At 39.3% G+C, this 24,678-nt stretch overlaps 1 protein-coding gene across 1 annotated transcript in view; it reads left to right on the top strand.

Annotated features, from left to right (window-relative positions):
* Positions 1-24,678, top strand: part of Cfap299 (cilia and flagella associated protein 299) — a 484,124-nt gene that overhangs the window by 5,192 nt on the left and 454,254 nt on the right. The window contains exon 2 of the mRNA XM_051198282.1: positions 18,306-18,436. Coding sequence (XP_051054239.1) covers positions 18,306-18,436 — 131 coding nt within the window. The remainder of the gene's footprint in view (positions 1-18,305; positions 18,437-24,678) is intronic.

The raw sequence follows: 24,678 nt of genomic DNA, 5'->3' as shown, positions 1-24,678 counted from the left end.
AGAAATCCATCAACACAAAGTCTCGGTTCTAAACATCTATGACCCAAATAGAAAGGCACCCACATTCATAAAAGAAATGCTACTAAAACTCAAAGCTCACATAAAACCTCACACAATTATAGTGGGAGACTACAACACACAACTCTCACCACTAGACAGGACCACCAATCAGAAACTCAACAAAGAAAAGAATTAACAGAAGTTATGTCTCAACTGGGTTTAACAGACATCTATAGAACATTCCATCCAAACACAAAAGAATATACCTTCTTCTCTGCTCCACATGGAACCTTCTCTAAAATCAACCACATACTAGGTGGCATAACAAACCTCAACATATACAAGAGAATTGGAATAGTTCCCTGTATCTTATCACACTACCATGCTTTAAAATTGGAATTCAACAACAACACAAATCACAGAAAACCTGCAAACTCATGGAAACTGAACAATGTGCAATTGCATCACACCTGGGTCAAAGAAGAAATAAAGAAATTAAAGACTTTCAAGAGACTTTCAATTTTCAACAAGAATGAGGGCACAATATACCCAAACTTATGGGACACCTTGAAAGCAGTGCTACGAGGGAAGTTCATTGCACTAAGTGCCCATATGAAGAAAACAGAGGATAGTCACATAAGAGAATTAACAGCACAACTGAAAGCCTTAGAACAAAAAGAAGCAAAGTCACCCCAGAGGAGTAGATGCCAGGAAATCATCAACTTGAGGTCTGAAATTAACAAAATAGAAACCAGGAAAGCAATACAAAATATCAATGCAACAAAGAGTTGGTTTTTTGAAAAAATCAACAAGATAGACAAACCTTTATCCAAACTAACGAAAAAGCAGATAGAGAACATGCAAATTAACAAAATCAGAAACAAAAAGGGAACATAACAACGGACACAGTGGAAACCCAGACAATTTTCAGGTCATACTTTGAAAACCTGTGTTTCACAAAAATTGAAAATTCAAAGGAAAAGGACCAATTTCTAGATAACTATCACTTCCCAAAATTAAATCAAGAACAGACAAACAACTTAAATAGACCTATAACCTGCAATGAAATAGAAGCAGTCATTGAAAGCCTTCCAACAAAAAAAAAAAAAAAAAAAAAAAAAAAAAAAAAAACCAGGGCCAGATGGCTTCAGTACAGAATTCTACCAGACTTTCCAGGAAGAACTAATACCAATACTCCTCAAATTATTCCACAAAATAGAAACAGAAAGCCTCTTTACGAGGCCACAATAACATTGGTACCCAAGCCTCACAAAGACACAACTAAGAAAGAAAGCTACAGACCAATATCCCTGATGAACATTGATGCAAAAATACTCAATAAAATACTGGCAAACTGAATTCAAAAATACATCAGAGAAATCATCCACCATGACCAAGTAGGCTTTATCCCTGGATTGCAGGGATGGTTTAACATACGAAAATCTTTCAATGTGATTTACCATAAAAACAAACTGAAAAAGAAAAACCATATGATCATCTCCCTAGATGCTGAAAAATCCTTTGACAAAATTCAACACCCTTTCATGATTAACGTCTTGGAGAGATCAGGGATAACAGGAACATACCTAAACATAATAAGAGCAATATACAGCAAACCAGCTGCCAACATCAAACTGAACGGAGAGAAACTTAAATCAATTCCTCTAAAATCAGGAACAAGACAAGACTGCCCTCTCTCTCCACATCGCTTCAATATTGTTCTCGAAGTTCTAGCTAAAGCTATAAGACAACAAAAGGAGATCAAGGGGATTCAAATAGGAAAGAAAGAAGTCAAACTGTCTCTATTTGCAGATGATATGGTAGTTTACGTAAGCGACCCAATAAACTCTACCAGGGAACTCCTACTTCTGATAAACACCTTCAGCAAACTAGCAGGATACAAGATAATCTAAAAAAAAAAAAAAAAAAAATCAGTAGCCCTACTTTTTTCAGACGACAAAGAGGCAGAGAAAGAAATCAGAGAAACATACAATAGCCAAAATTACAATAGCCACAAGCAACATAAAGTATCTTGGGGTGAAAGGCCTATATAATAAGAACTTTGTGGCTCTAAATAAAGAAATTAAAGAAGATACCAGAAAATGGAAAGATCTCCCATGCTCTTCGATAAGTAGGATCAACATAGTGAAAATGGCAATCTTGCCAAAAGTAAGCAACAGATTCAATGCAATCCCCATTAAAATCCCAGAACAATTCTTCACTGACTTTGAAAGGAGAATAATTAACTTTATATGGAAAAACAAAAGACCCAGGATAGCCAAAATAACCCTATACAGTAAAAGAACTTCAGGAGGCATTACCATCCCTGACTTTAAGCTCTACTACAGAGCTATAGCCTGGTATTGGCACAAAAATAGACAGGTAGACCAATGGAATCGATTTGAAAATCCTGATATTAACCCACACACCTATGAACACCTGATTTTCAACAAAACAGCAAAAATTATACATGGGCCAAGGACAGCATCTTCAACAAATGGTGCTGGCACAATTGGATGAGGGTGTGTAGAAGACTGCAGATAGACCCATGTTTGTCTCCATGCACAAAACTTAACTCCAAATGTATCAAAGACCTCAATATCAATTCAGCCACATTGAACCTCTTAGAAGAGAAAGTAGGAGGTACCCTTGAACAAATTGTTATAGGAGACCGCTTCCTGAACATAACTCCAGGGGCACAGACACTGAGACCAACACTTAATAAATTGGACCTCCTCAAACTGAGAAGCTTCTGTAAGACAAAGGACACAGTTGACAAGACCAAACTGCAGCCCACAGACTGGGAAAAGTTCTTCACCGATCCTACATCTGACAGAGGGCTGATCTCCAAAATATACAAAGAACTCAAGAAACCTAGTCACCAAAACACCAAATAACCCTATTAAAAAGTGGGGTACAGAACTGAAGAAAGAATTCTCAATAGAGGAAATCAAAAAGGCTGAAAGACACTTAATAAAATGCTCCACATCCTTAGCTATCAGGGAAATGCAAATCAAAACAACTTTGAGATACCATCTCACTCCTGCCAGAATGGCTAAAATTAGAAACACCAATGACAACTTATGCTGGAGAGGATGTGGAGAAATGGGAACACTCCTCCACTGCTGGTGGGAGTGCAAACTTGTACAGCCATTTTGGAGATCAGTATGGTGGTTTTTCAGGAAAATGGGAAATAGTTTACCACAGGACCCTGCAATCTCCCTCTTAGGCATATACCCAAATGATCCATATCCATGCAACAAAGACATCTGTTCAACTATGTTCATAGCAGCACTATTTGTAATAGCAAGAACCTGGAAGCAACCTAGATGCCCCTCAATTGAAGAATGGTTAATGAAGATGTGGCACATCTACACAATGGAATACTACTCTGCAGAAAAAAAAATAATGGTATCTTGAAATTCGCAGGCAAGTGGATGGCACTTGAAGAAACCATCCTGAATGAGGTAACCCAGTCACAAAAAGAGGAACACAGTATGTACTCACTTATATATGGACTTTAGACCTAGAGCAAAGGATCACCAGCCTATAATTCACATCACCAGAGGAACTAGGATACAAGGTGTATTCTAAGAGATTCATATAAAGTCCCTCACAGAACTGGGAAGGGACAAGTCCCCCAGAGCTCATGTGAAGTGGGGGGGCAGCTAATGGAGAGAGAAGTAGGAGAGAATGAGGGGGAGGAAAGGAAAACATGTGTGACCAGGAAGATTGAGCCTGGTTAGGAATAGAAGATAGGAAGAGAGAGAGAGAGAGAGAGAGAGAGAGAGAGAGAGAGAGAGAGAGAGAGAGAGAGAGAGAGAGACAGAGAGAGAGAACATAAAAGAGGGAGCCAATATTGGTTTGAAGATAAAAATGAACACAAAGAAAGATCTAGAGAACTGCAAGAGTGCTCCCAACTAACAATTTAAGCTTCCATGGAAAGGCTATCATAAATGCCCTTCCCGGAGAGTGAGATCAACAACTAACTTCTCCATGGAGCCCTCAACTAATGCCTGTTGAAAACAGGATCAAACACCCATACATAAACACTGAGTCGAACTAGAACCCAGATGCAGATGGAGAGGACAAGACCATGCGGCAGAAACACATACAGACAGCTTACCTGAACAAGGAGGAGCTAAGGGCCACTAGACTGATAGCTGGGAATCCAGCATGGGACTGACTCAGGCCCCCCTGAATATGGGTCTCAGCCAGAAGGACTGAGCAATCAAGGTGTATTCTAAGAGATTCACATAAAGTCCCTCACAGAATGGGGAAGGGACAAGACCCCCCCCCCCCAAACCACAGGGGAAGTGGGGAGGCCATGAATGGAGAGAAAAGTAGGAGAAAGAGGGGGGAGGAGAGGAAAATACATGCGACTAGGAAGATTGAGTCAGGGTAGGAATAGAAGACAGGAGAGAGAGATAGAGAGAGAACATATAAGAGGGAGCCAATATCGGTTTGAAGAGAAAACTGAACCCAAAGAAATGTCTAGAGACCCACAAGACTGCCGCCAACTAACAATTTGAGCATCCATGGAAAGGCTACCATAAATGCCCTTCCCAGATAATAAGATCAACAACTAACTTATCCATGGACTCCTCATCTAATAGCTGTTGGAAACTGAAGCAAACACCCATACCTAAACACTGAGTCGAACTAGAACCTAGATTAAGAGGGAGAGGAGAAGACCAGGTTGCAGAAACACATAGAGACAGCTGACCCGAACAAGGAGGAGCTAACAGGCCCTTAGACTGATAGCTGGGAATCCAGCATGGGACTGACTCAGACCCCCTGAATATGGGTCTCAGCCAGAAGGACTGAGCAGCCTAAGGGACCTCAGACAGTGGAACCAGGATGTATCCCTGGTGCACAAAAGTACCTTGCAAATATATCCCCCATGGAGTGATACTGCCTTAACCTAGAGACAGGAGAGAAGTCCTAGTCTGTACTTCAAATGACCTGTCAGATCTACATGACCCCACCTGGATGGCATTGCCCTACATGTGGAATTGGGGTGAGGGGATGGGATGGGAGGGTGGTCAGGGTGCAAAGAAATGTATAATGAAAAGAAAATGTTTTTATCATCTATCCTATCTTTATGAGTCTAAAGTCTTATATGTAACTTACCTTTAATACTAAGGAAAACTATAACCATTACTGTCTATCTTCAACTCCATCAAAGACCACAGAAGGATAATATGTAAACTCTAGAATTTACAGAGACAACTTGCTCCCTGGGTAGTCACCTGATGTTCTTTTGTAATGTTTCATCTTCATCCTATAGGCCATAGTGTGTCTGGCAGACTTCTCAGTAAAGCAGGAAACTCTAAACTGTCCATCTATATTGACAATTTGTCAGTCACTTTTCTCTGTGTCCTGCAGAATGTCTGGTCAACTCTTCTATGAAGCAGAAACCCTATAGCAATGTCCATCTTGTATCAGCAGTCACTTTCCTGTGGGTCCTGCATGTCCATTTTATACAGCACAAAGTCAAATAGTCCATACAAGAGGAGTTTCTTTCCCAAATGGCTAGTCTTGCCATGTTAGAAGCCAACTCCATAACCAGTTTCTTTGATCTCTGTCTTCCTTTCTTTAGTAGATGGTGTTGCCAGGAGCAGTTATGTCTCACTGTCAAGAAAACCCTAAACCATTTTAATTGCCATATTCTGTAGGTCTTTGAAAGATTTGAAGAATGCCTATCTATCTATCTATCTATCTATCTATCTATCTAAACTATACATTTTGACTATTATACATAACTATCTATAATTTGTACTTAATTATACATTGTACTTTTAAATGAGCTATACAAACAAAATACATAAACAAGAGGAGAAATGTACATATAACAAAATTGACCTTAAATTTTTATCAATAATTGAAAATCCACATATCCTATTCCCCTTTTGCCTTTAAAAAGAGATTGGTTTTGGCTATCCTGGTTCTTTTGTTTTTCCATATAAAGTTGAGTATTGTTCTTTCAAAGTCTGTGAAGAATTATGCTGGGATTTTGATGGATTGCATTGAATCTGTAGATTGCTTTTGGCAAGATTGCCATTTTTACTATATTGATCCTACCTATCCTAGAGCATGGGAGATCTTTTCATTTTCTGGTATCTTCTTTAATTTCTTTCTTTAAAGACTCAAAGTTCTGATTATATAGATATAGGTCTTTCACTTGTTTGGTTAGCATCACCCCAAGATATTTTATATTGTTTTTAGCTATTGTAAAAGGTGATGTTTCTCTGATTTCTTTCTTAGCCCCTGCATCATCTGTATATAGTACGGCTACTGTTTTTTTTTTGTTTGTTTGTTTGTTTTTGAGTTAATCTTGTATCCTGCCATGTTGTTGAAGGTGTTTATCAGCTAGCTGTAGGAGTTCCCTGGTAGAGTTTGTTGGGTCACTTATGTAAACTATTATATCACCTGCAAATAGTGAAAGTTTGACATTTTCCTTTCCAAATTGTATCCCCTTGATCTCCTTTTGTTTTCTTATTGTTCTAGCTAGAACTTCAAGGACAATATTGAAGAGAAATGGAGGGAGTGGACATCCTTGTCTCATTCCTGATTTTAGAGAAATTGCATTGAGTTTCTCTCCATCTAGTTTGACGTTGGCTGTTGGTTTGCTGTATATTGCTTTTATTATGTTTAGGTATGTTTCTGTTATCCCTGATCTCTCCAATACCTTAATCATGAACGGATGTTGGATTTTGTCAAAGGCTTTTTCAGCACCTAGTGAGATGATCATGTGGTTTTTCTTTTTCAGTTTGTTTATGTGGTGGATCACATTGAGAGATTTTCATATGTTGAACCATCCCTGAATCCAGGGATGAAGTTGATTTGGTCATGGTGGATGATTTCTCTGATGTGTTCTTGGATTCCATTTGCCAGTATTTTATTGAGTATTTTTGTATCAATGTTCATGAGGGGTATTGGTCTGTAGTTTTCTTTCATAGTTGTGTCTTTGTGTGGCTTGGCTCCTAAGGTAATTGTGGCTTAGTAAAAAGTTTGGCAATGGCCCTTCTGCTTCTATTGTGTGGAACACTTTGAGGAGTATTGGTATTAGCTGTTCTTTGAATTTCTGGTAGAATTCTGCACTGAAGCCATCTGGTCCTGGGCTTTATTTATTTTATTTATTTATTTTTTGTCATTGGAAGAATTTTGAGGACTGCTTCTATTTCATTAGGTGTTATAGGTCTATTTAAATTGCTTATGTGTTCTTGATTTAGTTTTGGTAAGTGATATCTATCTAGAAAATTGGCTATTTCCATTGCAATTTTTAGTCTTGTGCAGTACACGTTTTCAAAATATGACCTGAAGATTCTCTGAATTTCCTCAGTGTCCATTGTTATGTCCACCTTTTCATTTCTGATCTTGTTAATTTGCATGTCCTTTCTGTTCCTTTCGGTTAGTTTGGGTAAAGGTTTGTCTATCTTGTTGATTTTCTCAAAGAACCACCTCTTTGTTACATTGATCCTTTGTATTGTTTTCCTAATTTCTACTTCATCTATGCCAGCCCTCAATTTGATTATTTCCAGGCATCTACTCTCCTGGAGTGAGTTTGTCTAAGAGAGACATACGTGGTCCCCTGGAGAAGGGAAAAGGGACAATATCTCCCAAGCAAATTGGTAGCTGGGGAGAGGGGAGAAGGAGTTAGCAGGAAGAGGCAGAGAGAGAAGACCATGAGGAAGCAGGAAGATTGAGACTGGGAAAGAATAGAGATGGTGAAGAAAAGAGATACCATAATAGAGGGGGCTATTATAGGCTTTAAGAGAAATCTGGCAATAGGGAAATGTCCAGAGATCTACAAGGATGACCCCAACTAACAATTTAAGCAATAGTGGAGAGTCTACCTTAAATGCCCTTCTCTGAAGGAGGTTAGTGACTTCCTTATATGCCATCCTAGAGCCCTTATCTAGTAGCTGATGGAAGCAGAAGCAGACACCCATATCTAAACATTGAGCCATACTCCTGGAATCCAGTTGCAGACAGGAAGGAGTGATGAGCAAAGGGGTCAAGACCAGGCTAGAGAAATCCACAGAGATAGCTGACCTGAACAAGAGGGAGCTCATGGACCCCAGATTGATAGTTGGGAAACCAACATTGGACCTACCCAGACACCTTGAATGTGGGTCTCAGTTAGGAGGACTGAGAAGTTTATGGGTCCTCTGACAGTGGAACCAGGATATATCACTAGTACACAAATGAACTTCGAGAACCCATTCCCCATAGAGGGAGACTCCTTAGCCTAGAGATATGAGGGAGGGCCCAAATGATTTTGATGATACCTCCTAGAAGGCCTCACCCTCCCTGGATGGGGATGGGATGGGTCTTCAATGGGAGGCATGGGAGGATGTGAGGGAGAGGGAACTGGGATCCATATGTGAAAATAAGAAAAAACAAAAAACAAACAAGCAAACAAAAAACCCCACCATGATCAGAGAGAGAGAGAGAGAGAGAGAGAGAGAGAGAGAGAGAGAGAGAGAGAGAGAGAGAGAGAGAAGGGAGCAGTGCCTCCACACACCTGCTCACTGAAGAGTGACTTACAGTGGAAACACACTGCATACACCTGCTCATCAAAGAGTGACTTTTAAAACCGCACACTGAAAACTAGTAAGAAAATGATGTGTAGATGAAAGCCTTAAAAATGATGACAAAGTTCAGAAAATAATTAGGAACAACAACAGAAACCCTTCAGCATTGAAAACCAAAACAAGATGAGCATAGTTGCTCTTGGGAGACTAGGGTAGTAATTATGTATCATACTGGGCCTCATAGTAAACTTCAGATCTGACACTGCATTGCTATTATGTTTTTAATATATTTTAGTCTTTGAGAACTTCATAGCACATACTATATATTTTGATCATATTTACCTCTCCGTCACCTAATTTGTCCCACCCTACACTTCATGTCTCCCTTTTTAACCTGGCTTACTGACTTGAATTTGTGCTGCCTGCATGCTCATAGGTGTGGGCCACCTGCTGAAGTGCAATGGTTCTACCAGGGGCCAAACTCTTAAAGAAAACTGGCTTTCCCTCTTCTGGCAGCCATCAGCTCTCAACTGGGGGTCTCATTGGGGGTGAAGGCTAACGAGCCCATCCCTGACAAACACTGGGATTTTGGCTGGCTTGATTTTATGCAAATCTTAATATAGGCAACTGCTGTGGGTTCACCAATGCATCAGTCCTGTCTTGTGCAGAAATCACTGTTCTTGACCATGGTCCTCTCTGGCTTCTGGGTGTCAGGCTATTTCTGTACTCTTTTGAGTTTTGGCTGAACACTGGGGATAGAGGTTGTGGTACAGATGTCTCATTATGGCTGATCACTACACAGGCACATGCTCTCTGCACTTTGAGCAGTTGTGAGTTTTTGCATTAATTACTGTCCACTCGAAAAGAATCATCTTTGATGAGGTCTGAGAGCGGCACGAATCTGTGGGTGTCAGAGGTAGCGTTTAGAAGCTAGTTTTATAATTGTTTCACATACTGCTCCATCTGTAGATCAGAGCATCAGACAAACCTCAGAAGAGAAGATTCTTCTTGGAGTAGATGACAATGCAGAGAGTCTCACCTGGACAACATCCAGAGGGAGAGGACTTAAGAGTGCTCAACCCTGAAATGAATATTTTTCACTACGCCCATCCTCTCAAGACTCAGGGATCTATATGCAGAAGAGGGAAAAGAAAGACTTAAGAGGCAGAGTTGGTATACAATTCCAAGGAAAGTGTTTTCCAGACACAACAGGGAAAAATGCTCCAACGAACTCACAGAGACTTTGAGAGCATGCACTGTAACTATGCATGCTCAAGCCAGAACAAAGTCTTAGCATGAGAGAGGGGAAGTGGGCAAAAGGCTCCCACTCCTGGATAAGAAACTATTTATAATGATGGTTATTAGGAGGAAAATCGGTTTACTTCAGTGGAGTGGCACTGTGTATACCAGGCACACTCCAGGTCAGGCCCCAGGCTCAGGAATAGATGACAACACAATTTAGATACCATTTTTGTTAGTGATCCCACACCCCCTTTTTCTCTTGAGAAGAAAAAGAACCCGAAGTTGGGCAGGTAGAGGAAGAGTGCCTTGGAGGATTTGGGGGGACAGGAAAGAATATCGTATGAATAAAAATTTTGAAAAATGAATTTTAAAAGGAAAAACAGCTATAAATGAGGGGAACTTTGAGATGCTATTGAAAGATACATACTGAAGTATTATTGGTGTGAGTGGTTATGAAGGGTTTTATCATTTAATAATTCATTCAGCTCTACATTTGAAAGTTTTATCTTTAATTTTATATTGACAATTTTATGTTTTGTGATATATAAAGTGAAGTTATGGTCTATGTGGGACTTTTAATAAAAAAACATTTATCATCTCAAACTTATAAATTTCTGTGGTTACAACGTCAGATTTATTATCTTAACAACTATTTTAAAATTTATTTTTATTTATATTTTTTTCTTATTTTACATATCGTTCCTGCCCCCCTCTTTCCCTCCCTCCCATGTCTCCCCCAACCACCCTCCAATCCCATCCCCTCTCCCCCACTCCACAGTGAGGATAGTCCCTTCCAGGAGGGGTCAACAAAATCTGTCAAGTCATATGGAGTAGGGACTAGGCCCTCCCTTCTGCCTCTAGGTTAAGGGAGTATCCCTCCATGGGGGATGTGCTCCCAAAGTCCTTTTGTGCACCAGGGATACATCCTGGTTCCACTGTCAGAGGTCCCTTAGACTGTCCAGGCCTTCTAACTGAGACCCATGTCTGAGTCGGTCCAATGCTGGTTTCCATCTATCAGTCTGGGGGCCCATTGGCTCCTCTTTGTTCAGATCAGCTATGTCTGTGGGTTTATGTAGCCTGGTCTTGTCTTCCCTCTCTGAATCTGGATTCCAGTTCAGCTCAGTGATTAGCTGTGGGTGTCTGCTTCTGTTTCCATCAGCTACTAGATGAGGGCTCTATGTTAGTGGATAAGTTAGTCATCAATCTCATTATCAGTGAAGGGCATTTATGTTAGCCTTTCCACTGTTGCTCAAATTGTTAGTTGGGGTCAGTTTTGTAGACCTCTGGACATTTCTCTTGAGTCAGTTTTCTCTTCAAACCTATAATGGCTCCCTCTTTTATGCTCCCTCTCTCTGTCTCTGTCTCTCTCTGTCTCTCTGTCTCCCTCTCATCTATTCCTCCCCTGACTCAATCTTTCTGGTCCCATGTGCTTTCCTCTCCTCCCCTTCTCTTTCTCCTAGCTCCCTCTCCACTCACTGCCCCTCCCCCCTATATGCTCAGGAGATCTTGTTCCTTTCCCCTTCTGTGAGGGAACTTGTATGAAACTCTTAGATTCCCCTTTGTATCCTAGTTTGTCTGGGGGTGTGAATTATAGGCTGGTGATCCTTTGTTCTATGTCTAAAATCCATATATGAATGAGTATATACCATGTTTCTCTTTTTGTGACTGGGTTACCTCATTCAGGATGGTTTCTTCAAGTTCCATCCATTTGCCTGCCAATTTCAAAATTCCATTGTTTTATTCCACTGAATAGTACTCCATTGTGTAAATGTACCACATTTTCTTTATCCATTCTTCAGTTGAGGGGCTTCTAGGTTACTTCCATGCTCTGGCTATTACAAATAATGCTGCTATGGACATAGTTGAACAGATGTCTTTGTTGCATGGATATGGATCATTTGGGTATATGCCTAAGAGTGGGGTTGCTGGGTCCTATTTAGACTGATTCCCGTTTTTCTGAGGAACCACCACATTGATCTCCAAAATGGATGTACAAGTTTGCACTCCCACCAGCAGTGGAAGAGTGTTCCCCTTTCTCTCCATCCTCTCCAGCATAAGTTGTCATTGGTGTTTCTAATTTTAGCCATTCTGGCAGGAGTGAGATGGTATCTCAGAGATGTTTTGATTTGCATTTCCCTGATAGCTAAGGATGTTGAGCACTTTCTTAAGTGTCTTTCAGCCTTTTTGATTTCCTCTATTGAGAATTCTTTCTTCAGTTCTGTACCTCACTTTTTAATAGGGTTATTTGGTGTTTTGGTGACTAGGTTTCTTGAGTTCTTTGTATATTTTGGAGATCAGCCCTCTGTCAGATGTAGGATCGGTGAAGAACTTTTCCCAGTCTGTGGGCTGCAGTTTGGTCTTGTCAACTGTGTCCTTTGTCTTACAGAAGCTTCTCAGTTTGAGGAGGTCCAATTTATTAAGTGTTGGTCTCAGTGTCTGTGCCCCTGGAGTTATGTTCAGGAAGCGGTCTCCTGTACCAATTTGTTCAAGAGTACTTCCTACTTTCTCTTCTAAGAGGCTGGATTTATGTTGAGGTCTTTGATCCATTTGGACTTGAGTTTTGTGCATGGTGCTAGACATGGGTCTATCTGCAGTCTTCTACACACCATCATCCAGTTGTGTCAGCACCATTTGTTGAAGATGCTTTTCTCCTTCCATTGTATACTTTTAGCTGTTTTGTAAAAAATCAGGTGTTCATAGGTGTGTGGGTTAATATCAGAGCTTTGAATTTGATTCCATTGGTCTACCTGTCTATTTTTGTGTCACTATAGTAGAGCTTGAAGTTGGGGATGGTGATGCTTCCTGAAGTTCCTTTATTATACAGGATTTTTTGGCTATCCTGGGTTTTTTGTTTTTCCATATAAAGTTGAGTATTATGCTCTCACTGAAAAATTGTGCTGGGATTTTGATGGTGGTTTCATTGAATCTGTAGATTGCTTTTGGAAAGATTGCCATTTTTACTGTGTTGATCCTACTTATCGAAGAGCATGGGAGATCTTTTCATTTTCTGGCATCTTCTTTAATTTCTTTCTTTAAAGACCCAAAGTTCTTGCTATATAGGTCTTCCACTTATTTGGTAAGCGTCACCCCAAGATACTTTATGTCATTTGTGGCTATTGTAAAGCGTGATGTTTCTCTGATTTGTTTCTCAGTCCCTTTGTCATCTGTATATAATAGGGATACTGATTATTTTGAGTTTATCTTGTATCTTGCTAGTTTGCTGAAGGTGTTTATCAGCTGTAGGAGTTCCCTGGTAGTTTTTTTTTGGATTGATTATGTAAACTATCATGTCATCTGCAAATAGTGACAGTTTGACTTCTTCCTTTCCAATTTGTGTCCTATTGATCTCCTTTTGTTGTTTTATTGCTTTAGCTAGAACTTCAAGTACATTATTTAAGAGATATGTGGAGAGAGGGTAGCCTTGTCTTGTTCCTGGTTTTAGAGGAATCACCTTAAGCTTCTCTCCATTCAGTTTGATGTTGGCTGTTGGTTTACTGTATATTGCTCTTATTATGTTTAGGTATATTCCTGTTATCCCTGATCTCTATGTTTAGGTATATTCCTGTTATCCCTGATCTCTCCAAGACCTTTATCATGAAAGGGTGCTGAATTTTGCCAAAGGCTTTTTTTTAGCATTTGGTGAGATGATCATGTGGTTTTTCTTTTTTAGTTTGTTTATGTGATGTATTACGTTGAGAGATTTTCGTATGTTAAACCATCCCTGCAATCCAAGAATGAAGCCTACTTGGTCATGGTAGATGGTTACTCTGATGTGTTCTTGGACTCCATTTGCCAGTATTTTATTGAGTATTTTTGTATCAATGTTCATGGGGGATATTGGTCTGTAGTTTTCTTTCATAGTTGTGTCTCTGTGTGGCTTGGGTACTAAGGTACTTGTGCCCTAGTAAAAAGAGTTTGGTAATGACACTTCTGCTTCTATTGTGTTGAACACTTTGAGGAGTATTGGTATTAGCTGTTCTTTTAATTTCTGGTAGAATTCTGCACTGAAGCCATTTGGCTCTGGGCTTTTTGTGGTTGAGAGGTTTTGATGACTGCCTCTATTTCATTAGGGGTTATAGGTCTATTTAAGTTGCTTACCTGTTCTGGATTTAATTTTGGTAAGTGATAATTATCCAGAAATGTGTTCATTTCCTTTGAATTTTCAAATTTTGTGAAGTACAGGTTTTCAAAGTATGACTTCAAAATTGTCTGGATTTCCTCAGTGTCTGTTGTTATGTCCCCCTTTTAGTTTCTGATTTCTCTCTTTGCTCTTAATATTGTTTCTTTATTCTGTATGTTAGGTGTTTTGATTATTATGTGTTGAGGGGTCTTTTCTCTTTGGCCCAGTTATTTGGTGTTCGGTATGCTTCTTGTACTTTCATGGGCATGTCCTTCTTCAGATTGGGAAAGTTTTCTTCAATGATTTTGTTGAATAAGTTTTCTGCACCCTTGTGCTAGACTTCTTTGCCTTCTTTTATGCCTGTTATTCTTAGGTTTGGCCTATGTGTCCCACATTTCCTGGATGATTTGTGTTAAAGATTTGTTGGACTTAAGATTTTCCTTGGTCGACGAATCTATTTCTTCTAGTTTATCTTTAGGACCTGAGATTCTTCCATCTCTTGTTGGTTATGCTTGCGTCTGTAGTTCCTGATTGTTTGCCCAGGTTTTTTATTTTCAGCATTTCCTCAGTTTGTGTTTTCTTTATTGTCTCTGTTTCAGTTTTCAAGTCTTGAACTGTTTCCTTCATCTCTTTATTGTTTTTCCTTGGCTTTCTTTACTATCTTTAAGAGATTTGTTTATTTCTTCCAATTTTTTATTTTTTTTCTTCCATTTCTTTAAGAGATTTTCTCATATTATCTTGAGGGCCTCTATCATTTTTATGAAGTTACTTTTTAAGTGGTTCTCTTCTGCTTTGTTGTGTTCTAGTCTAATTGGTGTAGAGTCCCTAGATTCTGGTGGTATCATGCTTTTTTTCCCCCTATTGTTAGGTGTTTTCTTGTATTGCAGTTTTCCCATCTCTTCTTCCAGTCGGTGCAGGTGGAGTCTCTCTATGCTACTCTCCCGGTGGGTATAGGTGGGTCAGGAATTTGATGTCTCTAGCTCTGGGTGGTCCAACCTCTCTAGGAGGTCTCTCCTCCGGAAGTGTCTCAACCATAGGGGTCAAAGATCACGTAGGCAGGGACTTAGGGTGGATCTATCCTAACAACTTTTAAATGTAGAATATATTATTGTTTAATACATCATCTGTGCTATAGAACATACCTTAATGAAGAAAAACTTTTTTTTAAAATTTTTTTTTTGAGATTGTGCTTTGATTACATTATTCCCTTCCCTTTCTTTTCTTCAAATCCTCCCGCATAGCCCTATCCACTCAGCCTCAAATTTTTGGCCTTTGTTTTCACTAATTGTTATTGCATGCATGTATATCCTAAAAATAATCTGTTCAGATCATATACTGCTACCTGTATGTATGTTTTTAGGGCTGACCATTTGGTACTTGACAGCCATTTAGTGTGCTCTTCCATGAGGAGAGCAACTTCTCCTTTTACCAAATTTCCTCAAGTTCTTTGTGTGCGGTTGAGTCCTTGTGGACTTTTTTTTTTTTTTTCACGTATGGGCAATCATTTGTTTATACTTTATGGGTGTAGCTTCTGCTATTGCTAGGAGACACAGTCTCACAACAGTGGTGGCTGCATATTCACTTAAAGTCAAGTTAAATAAATGGGCACAGTACAGAGCAAGATGATAGACTGACTCTAATGTGACCTCAGTTTGCATTATTAACTTAACTGTGAGGTCCATCTGATGGAGATTCTCCTGCTTCAAGTCTCCCAATCATGGGTCACCCACACATTGCTATAATAGAATGTTTTATGTATGTCTTTTATAAGTTAGACTCGAGTATAATTGAACTGCAGTGTTTCATTATTAGTTTTCTCTCTGAATGATTTATCCATTTATTGAAAGTGGGGTATTGGAATCTCCTATTTTCTGAAGAGCCCAATACCAAAAAACAAAAGAAAACAAAACATAAAAGAAACCCACCCATTTTGGTCATTACCTATCATGGGAAGCAGAAAGCCGAAAACACAGTAATGAACTATGTATAGTACCCGCATTCACAGTTATGGAATGCATGATTGCTAAATTTAATTGTTTGTATATTTCATGAAAATGCATCCATGATATGTTAATAGATTTTAAGAGGACATGAGAGGCTTTGCTACACACTCTTTTAACTTTACTCATGGAAACCATGCTCATACACAGGCCAAGAGTAATGATCCGAAGGATATTCCTCTGAGTGTTGGCGATTATCTTTGAGTGGCAAGACCATAAGTGATTTATCATTTCGGTGCTGTCCCATGTCTTGAAGTTTTCTTCAACAATCATTTTACATTTGTAAAGGAGGAAAGATATAAGGAATTTAGTAGTAGCTGTTGCATTGTGAAGTTTGTGGCTAGCCAATTCCTTTCTCATGATATAGATATCACGTTTCTGAATTACAGGCCAGAGCAAAGAGAAATTACAAACAATTTAAAATTACCTTCAAATTGCCATTCTGATTTTTTGGTATATAGATTTTATAGTTAGATAATATTCTTTAGGATAGTGGTAATAGGAAAGCTGTTAAGTCTTAATTGTAATCACTGATGAGATTGAAGGATGGGGAAAAGTCAAACCATAATTGTATAGCTAAGAATCCATTTTAATACCACCCAGGTGTGAATCCCTGGGATAGTCTTGGGACTGTGCTTAATTGGGTTGTAGTTTGCTGTTTAGTGGCATGTTTCTAGAGATGCTAAGACTACATTGTCACAGCAGAGAAATGAATCTACATCACGGTACGTGGTTGACTTTTGTTTGATTCCCAACAGCAAATTTGTTTATTCTCTCTCTCTCTCTCTCTCTCTCTCTCTCTCTCTCTCTCTCTCTCTCTCTCTCTCTCTCTCTCTCTCTCTTTCACTATCCAAATGGTTTTGTGTAACTGAGTTCTGAGTTAAGACATAAAGGGACACAAAATTTACTATTTAAGTAAATACAAGAACTTTTAAAAGGTCCTCATGTAAAATTCTGTGTTGATAACAAGGGATTTATAGTCTTATGGAGGAGGAGTCTTACTGTCTTGAGTAGAGTCCTTTATACAAACTCATTTTAGCAGTGTGTTTATGACAGATTATACTCAAATTGGTTTAAAAGCAAATATCAAATCTGTGTTGCTTTTTCTATTGAAGAAGAATTCCACTAGGTGGAGATATTTGCTCACTTTTGTGGTTCACAGTAGCTAAACACAGCAACACAGAGATCTGCTAAGTAGAACATCTGGAGCCCAACAGCAGTCTTTATGCTCCTATGCCTGGAGATTTGTGTGGTCATGGCCTGGTTAGTGCCTGCAGACCTTCCTATGGAACCTGGAGTTTTCTTTTAATGTGTAGTAAAACAACAGGGTTAATGTGTTTTTGTTTGTTTGTCTGTTTTGTTTTGTTTTGAGACAAGGTTTCTCTGTATTGTTTTGGAGCTTGTCCTGGAACTCACTCCAGGCTGGCCTCAAACTCACAGAGACCTGCCTGCCTCTGCCTCCCGAGTGCTGGGATCAAAGGTATGCGTTACCAACACCTGGCCAGGGTTAATGTGTAAGGTGCTTGACAGGCAGAACAGATTAGTGATCTAGCATTTTTCATGTTTTTATTTAATTGTTAGTCCTGTATTCATTACTGTTGTCTAAAATATAACATATGCTGTTTTCATTGTATTTGAAATGTTTCCATGTCATTTAATGTCATTATTTGTTCATACATATTTTAATAGTTTATATGATGAATGTCATATAAAACAATACCTTCTTAAAGCCATGGGAAAACAAGTATTACTTTTTGAGTATGTTATATACATAACAATGTTTATGATACAATTTTAAACTACCTGGACATGCTGTGGGGAAATTTGTTTCCGTCAACTTCAGGCATTTTGTGGTTATCTTCTTGGGTGTCTACTTTTCTGTTCTTATTGGTGTCATTGTTATGTGGGAACAACATCTTTTTAGCTAAGTAGGAAATTCATCTGCTCCTCTTTAGTGGCATTTGAAGTTATACTGTTCTGTGTCCTCAGCTAATTGGCTTAAGTCAGTCTGAAGCACCGAGTTCTCTGAAAGCAACCCATTCCCTTTGTGTGCCCTTGAATCTCCAAGCCTCTTTTTTATGCACACTATTGTCTAATTACATTGCTTTAAAGATACACTGTTAATTGTCTACTGCTGTTTGCATAAATTGTTGAAAAACACAACAGATTTTTGTTCTCTGATCCCTTGGAGAAAAGTTGGTGGTTGATGCTGTTTCCTCTTTTCATCTTCTATCTATGGTTAAAAGGGAAGACCAAATGTGTCTAATGGCACTGTCGGGAGGCTAGTTTCACATGTGTAATAACTCTTGTCTCCTTTTAAAGAGGGACACGTAATTTAAACAACCATTTTGTAGATGTTGAAAACAATTCACCCAGACATCTGCTGGTTGGTTTTTCCCTTAGGATGAAAGCCTGGCTCGCCAGTTGGTGGAGCTAGGCTACAGAGGGACTGGAGAGATCGTGAAAAGAGAAGATTTCGAAGCCAGAAAGGCAGCTATAGATATTGCAAGGCTGGCAGAAAGAACACAGAAAAAGTAAGTGTCCATGTTCCATGTCTAGATTTTGGCATAATCTAGAGTATCTGGAAAAGTCCAACCCTTCTCTGCTTGGAGCAGTAAGACTTGAGATGTCTCAAACATGACGCTACGGTCAGGAAGCAGAGGGAATGTCACCTGTTTGCAGTAACACTGGGTGCCAGTTTGATCCACCAATTCAAGAAATGCAAATTCCAAAATAAGGTCATTATATCAATAAAGTCACGTTAAAAAGTAACTCACTAGTACTGGTTTTATTCATTTATAAATGAAAAATATGTGACATTTGCCTTAGAAGAAGTCTTTGTACTTTTGAATCATATAAACCTTGGTTTTGTTTATGTTCTTGAACTTTTCAAACATTGCTTCATGCAAAGACAGCAACTATCACTGTTTTTTTTTTTTTAAAGTGTAACTACTACAAGGTAATGTAAATTATGGACTGAATAAAATGTACCCAGATAGGTAACTAGGAACTGGGAAGATAGCACATTTGGTCAAGGACTCATTGTGAAAGCATGAAGACTTTAGTTAGATCCTCCAAATCATGTGACAAGCTTAGCTTGTGCTCTGTGTGTGTAATACACTGGTATTGGGCAGTAGAGACAGACAGGTCCACACACACATGTCCATATGTACATGTGCACTTGCACATACATACACACACACACACACACACACACACACACACACACGTCTCCATATACATAGGTGCATATGCACAAAGACAGGTAAAGAAAAGACATTTTCCTAAGGTAAATTGCATCAAACTGGTAAGATAGTTTTAAAAATAGTTGATGAAACAACCATCTAGTTAATTTTAGAAGTCATTAAATTTTAAGTGTTGGGAATGATAACTAATTAGAAAATAAATGCTGGATTATTCTTAGACAAGATATTTAAATAACACCCAGTAATTATCATTAGAAATTTCAGACGTGTTCATAAATGGTATGGACCAGGAGGTGCATGGGTCCTGCGAAGATGCCATTTTAGTGGTTATTGTGTTTCAGAAAAACATAGTCCTATATTTTAACACATTGATATTCAGCTGTATATGCTTTCTATTGGATCCATGATGCATAAGTTGGAGGCTTAATACCATACACGTTCATAGTTTCCGTCATCAGTGTGACAGTAGTCTGGAATCTGCTGCTGCTTAGGCTGAATTCTCATCCAGACCAGGTTCTGCGGCTGAATCCCAGGCAGTCAGGTTGTTGTTGGTGATTTTTGGGTTGTGGTTCTCATTTCTTTGTCACTTGTCAGTTGGGGTTGGCTTTTGCTGCTAGAGGTTGTTCACATTACTGTTCATTTGCCCTCTTCCTCCAGCAATAGTGGGTCACTTCTTAAGTCTTTCCATCTTTTTCTTCTGTGTCCTCTTCCCTGGTCCGGCAGGAAAAACTCCTCTCCTTTAATGATTCCTGCGATGATAGTAGGACCATCTACATGATCCAGGATTGTCTTCTGGTTTCAAAATCTAGCCATCACATATGTAAGGTACCTTTCCATATGTAATGTAGCAAACTCTCAGCAACAGAGAATTATCCCCATCCCCCTTAAAGCAAATTTCTACCAGTCACAGGAAATTCACAGTCTTCAGTAACTTACACACAGTTGGTCACTGCAGCCTCTAATCTTATCATCAACTTGTAACTATGCACATTATGTGTGTAAATTGTGTATGTCTTCAGACAGATAGATAGATAGACAGAGCCATGGAGAAACTATTTACATCCATGTCACTTTATAAGAGATATAAATGATTTCATATTGAGAAGAGTTGGTCATGTTTAAAGTTTAAGATCTGTCCATGTCACATGTCCACTTTGTGTTTGAGGATCAAAGTGGATTTTTCTATGTGATGGTCTCTCTAACTGTCCGGAGCTGGAAGTCATCAGACTACTCAAGTGCCAGTCTTGGGAGGCCAGTCCCCACCCAGAGCTTCTAGGAAAGGAAGGCCCTTTCATCTGCCATCTCTTCTGGTTGTCTTTGTTATGGATGTGTCCCATATGTTGCCTCCTGTCCCATGTGTGGAGTCACTTTGTTCTTTTCCCTGCAAAATCTGTCTTAGTGTTGTTGACACTATGGCCAGCAGAGGGAGGCCTAGAGCCAAGAATATTCGCTTAAGTCTTAACTGTAATTGGTACCTTGATTTTGTCTACTGGTAGGTACATGTATCCAGAAGCATGATCACTTCTCTAGCATTCAAATAAGATGCTACAACAGTGTTACAGCACTCTTGCTTTAGCAGTTGTGGAGCAGCCATGTGTAGATATGCCGGAAGGTTTTACTTATGATATCTTCTTAAAAGAAAAAAAGAATCTGGAGAGATGAATGTTAAATAAAGCGGGAAGGGATATTTTCATGAGGGGAGTCACAGAAGAAGGAAAGAAATGAGAAAATATTTTGAGTTTTTAATCATGTGTGAAAATTCATAGCCAGCCATATGCATTAGGCACTGTGCCAGGTTCTGGGACTACAGTAGAGTCCAAGGCTTGGTCAATGCTCTCGAGGAGTTTGATGACTAGGTGAGTAAAATTATATCGTTGGTGGGAATGGAAAATGGAAAACAGCTTGGCAATTTTTCAAAAATATTAAAGAGATCCTTACCATATGGCCCAGTAATTTTACTCCTAAGATTATTCCCAAGGGAACTGAAAACACAGGCAGGTAAGTACTCACTCACGAATGTTGAGAGCAGCATTATTCATAGTAGTTTCAAAGGGGGAAACAATTTAAATGCCTACTTACTAACTGATAGATGGCTCGAAATGTGGTATGTAAGTATAGTCAGTTATGACAATGTAGTATACTGTCACGTGCTTCAGCACAGATAAACCTTGAGAACACAGCGTAAATGAAAGGAGCTAGACACAGTAACCATCGCCCTTTGAAGGAGATGGTCCTGGAGTCTTGGACATTTGAAGACTTGGTTCCCAGTTGGTGGCACTGTTTGGGGAGGCTTAAGTATTGCGGCTTTATGTGGGGAAGTAATAGCACTAGGGGTGGGTTCTAACACTGTCACAAAGCTTTAAATATGCCCATTTCCCTTCACATCCACGATTATTGTTATTATTTAGCATAAGTCTACCCTCTTATACTGCTTCTCTCTTAATAAGTACCGGAAAAGGCATACCCTTGGAGTTCTAACTACACAGAAGGCAGATGTGGAAGGATAGCTTGAGAACAACCTGGGCAATATGATGTGACCCTGTCTCAAAGCACTAGGTATTAGGACCAGTGAGCTGGCTCAGCAAAATAGGGCACTTAACCACCAAGACCGACAACTTGAGTACAATCCCCAGAACCCCACATAGTAAAAGGAGAGAACTGCTTATATATTATCCTCTGACCTCCATATGATGGCCATGCACATACTCCTCCACTACACTTCAAATATATAAAATGGAATAAGAATCACCCCTCTCATACTGGAAAAGCTATCCTCCGAAGATAGAAATAATAGCTTTCTCCTAGATCCTGGTTATTTATAAACCAATGATTTTTTTTTAAACTGAAAACTGATAAAAGATGAAATGTTGCTGGATGTGGCAGTGTATATGGTTAATTCAAACACTTAGAAAGTAAAGACCCCCACCCTTTCTGGTTTACTCTTTCTGTCTCATGATTGCTGTTCAACATGTACACCTGCAGCTTCCTGCTCTTCCCACCACTTCTCAGCTCTGCCATTGTGGTCTGTAATCCTCTGGAACTGTTGGCTCAAATAAATGCTTCCATAAGGTGCCTCAGTCACAGTGGTTTAGCACAGCAATAGAAAAGTAACAAATAGAACCATAAATTGTATAATTCAATGTATGTAAAATGCCCAGTCACAGTTCTGAATGCCCAGGGATCTCTATGAAAGTTGTTGTGGTTGATACAAAGGGTGTCTGTGGTGATGTGGGTGAGGGTCTTGTTCCTTTTACCCAGATGATCGATCCTCTTAAGCATAAAAGTTGGTCACTTGTCAGACACTTCAATACTAGTCACTAATTGATTAATTTACCATGCTAACTTCTGCTTTCAGCATATTAAGATTTGTTCTAGCTTCATTCAATTTGCTTTTTCTTCTTAAAATAATATTTCTTTTTAAATTTATTTTTTCCATTTATAAGTAAAATTACATATTTTTTCCTCCCCTCTCTTCCCTTTTGCCCCCTCACTGCCTCCAAATTCAGTCACTTTTATCCTTAATTATTGCTGCACATATGTGTATAAATATATAAACAAATGCAACCTGTTGATTTTACTTAGTGTTGTTTGTGTGTATATGATTTCAGGGATGACTACCTGATGTTGAATAACCACATAGGGAGTTCATTCCTGAACAAGACCAATTTTCTTCTCTCAGTAGTTATTATTTGCCTATAGCTCTTATGTATGGTTAGAGTACTAGTAAGATTTCCTTCTTTTTCATTGGCATGTCCATTGGTGTTGTCATTGTTCATATCTGATGTAGGCAGCCACATCCTTGCATTACCATGGGTGAGGCTTCTCTGTCATATCTAGGAAACATTCCTCGTATCAGACTTCCTGGTCCTCTGGCACCTACAGTCTTTCCATCTCCTCTTCTGAAATAAATGTTCCCTGAGCCTCAGGAGTAGGGATTGTGTTGCAGATGAACACATTTCAGCTGGTACCCCATGACCAGTTGTCCTCTACACTGTGACCAGATGTGGTTTTCTGTAAGGGTACAAGTAGAAGCTACTTTGGTGAAGAGTGAGACTACTTTTTTTTTTTTTTTAATTCATTTATATTTACGTACTGACCACTTTCCCTTCTCTCCTTTCCTCCTGCTCCCTCCCTCCCACATCCCCCATCCATTCCCCTCCTCCTCCATTCAGAAAAGGGCAGGTCTCCCATGGGAGTCAACAAATCATGTCACCTTAGGTTGGGGCAGGACCAAGCTCTTTCCCCTGTATCAAGGCTGGGTGAGGTAACCCACTATGGGGAATAGGTTTCCAAAAGCCAGCTCAAGCACTAGATTGGTCCCGATCCCACTACTAGGTACCTCACAAATAGACCAAGGTACACACAACTGTCACACACATTCAGAGGGCATAGGTTGGTCCCACATAGGCTCCCTAGCTGAGAATTGCTCTTCCCTGAGGATAGATAACTATTGAGAATGCTGTTAGGAATTATGCCGTTTAGTAGAGAAACAGTATAGATTCTTTTGTAAATGACATGACTTAGATAATTGGCTAGGTTTCTAGCACCAGTCATTATCCACTCCTTTTGGGTAGGCCTTAAGTTCTATTAGTCATCTATTGGTTGTCACCAAGATGTAAGGGCATCTATTTCACTTTCAGCTGTGGTTGCCACTAAGATAAAAGGGCACCTTTAGAAACCCTCCTGGAGCTTGACTTGTGGATGTGGAGATCATGTCAGGTGGATGATCAGTATTACTTTTAAGGATGGGTAATAGTTAGTGAATTGTCTCTAGTGTCTATGAATATGTTAGTAAAATTATTCTGATTAAAGTGATTACAAATTATCTATTTATTATAATACCATTTTGTGTTTGTTACTTAGATAACAAGAGTAACAAGAGTGTAAGGTATGTTCTTGAAATGAATACCTTTTATGTTTTCTTCTATTTATTTTTCATAATTAATTTTGACAATTCACACACATGTATAATGCAGTTATTATTCTCATCTCTATCCTTTCTTATTTACTTTCATGCTTCCCCAACCCTTTTCTTTTCCTGTATGAATCTCTTTCACATGACAATGTCTCATTTCATATCATGACAGAATGGGTTTAACTAGGACTCTCTGTGTGATTGTGGGTGAGTTAGGGGCTATTCTTTGGAGAGTAGTTGGATCATCAGTGGGTATAGAACCAAAGACAGTGATTCCTCCTCGCTTTAAATATATCAGTATTAATAGTTCAGCAGTAAGGGATGAGTCTTTGTGAGCCTGTCTTCTTGCCATGGTGACTTGTTGACAGGGCTGGTCTTGTGTGGCAATCATAGTTGATGATGGTGGTATCATCTGGAAGATGGGATTGGAAGGCTTTCACCCTATATTCTGGCTCCTCTACTGTTTCTGCCCTTCTTTCCCAGTGTACCTTAGAGGGGATGCTGTAAAGGTCTTGTTTAGGAAAGAGCACTTACTGTCACATATTCTCAGCATTCTTGGCAGCCACAAGTCTCCATATTCATGGTGTACTGCAGAGAGGGGCTTCTTTGATTAAGGCTGGGGGTGGCATTTGCCTTTGAGTTTAAACACACAGAT

The sequence above is a fragment of the Phodopus roborovskii genome, unplaced genomic scaffold (genome assembly GCF_943737965.1).
Source record: "Phodopus roborovskii unplaced genomic scaffold, PHOROB, whole genome shotgun sequence".
Classification (NCBI taxonomy): domain Eukaryota; kingdom Metazoa; phylum Chordata; class Mammalia; order Rodentia; family Cricetidae; genus Phodopus; species Phodopus roborovskii.
This window is presented reverse-complemented; position numbering and strand designations above follow the sequence as displayed.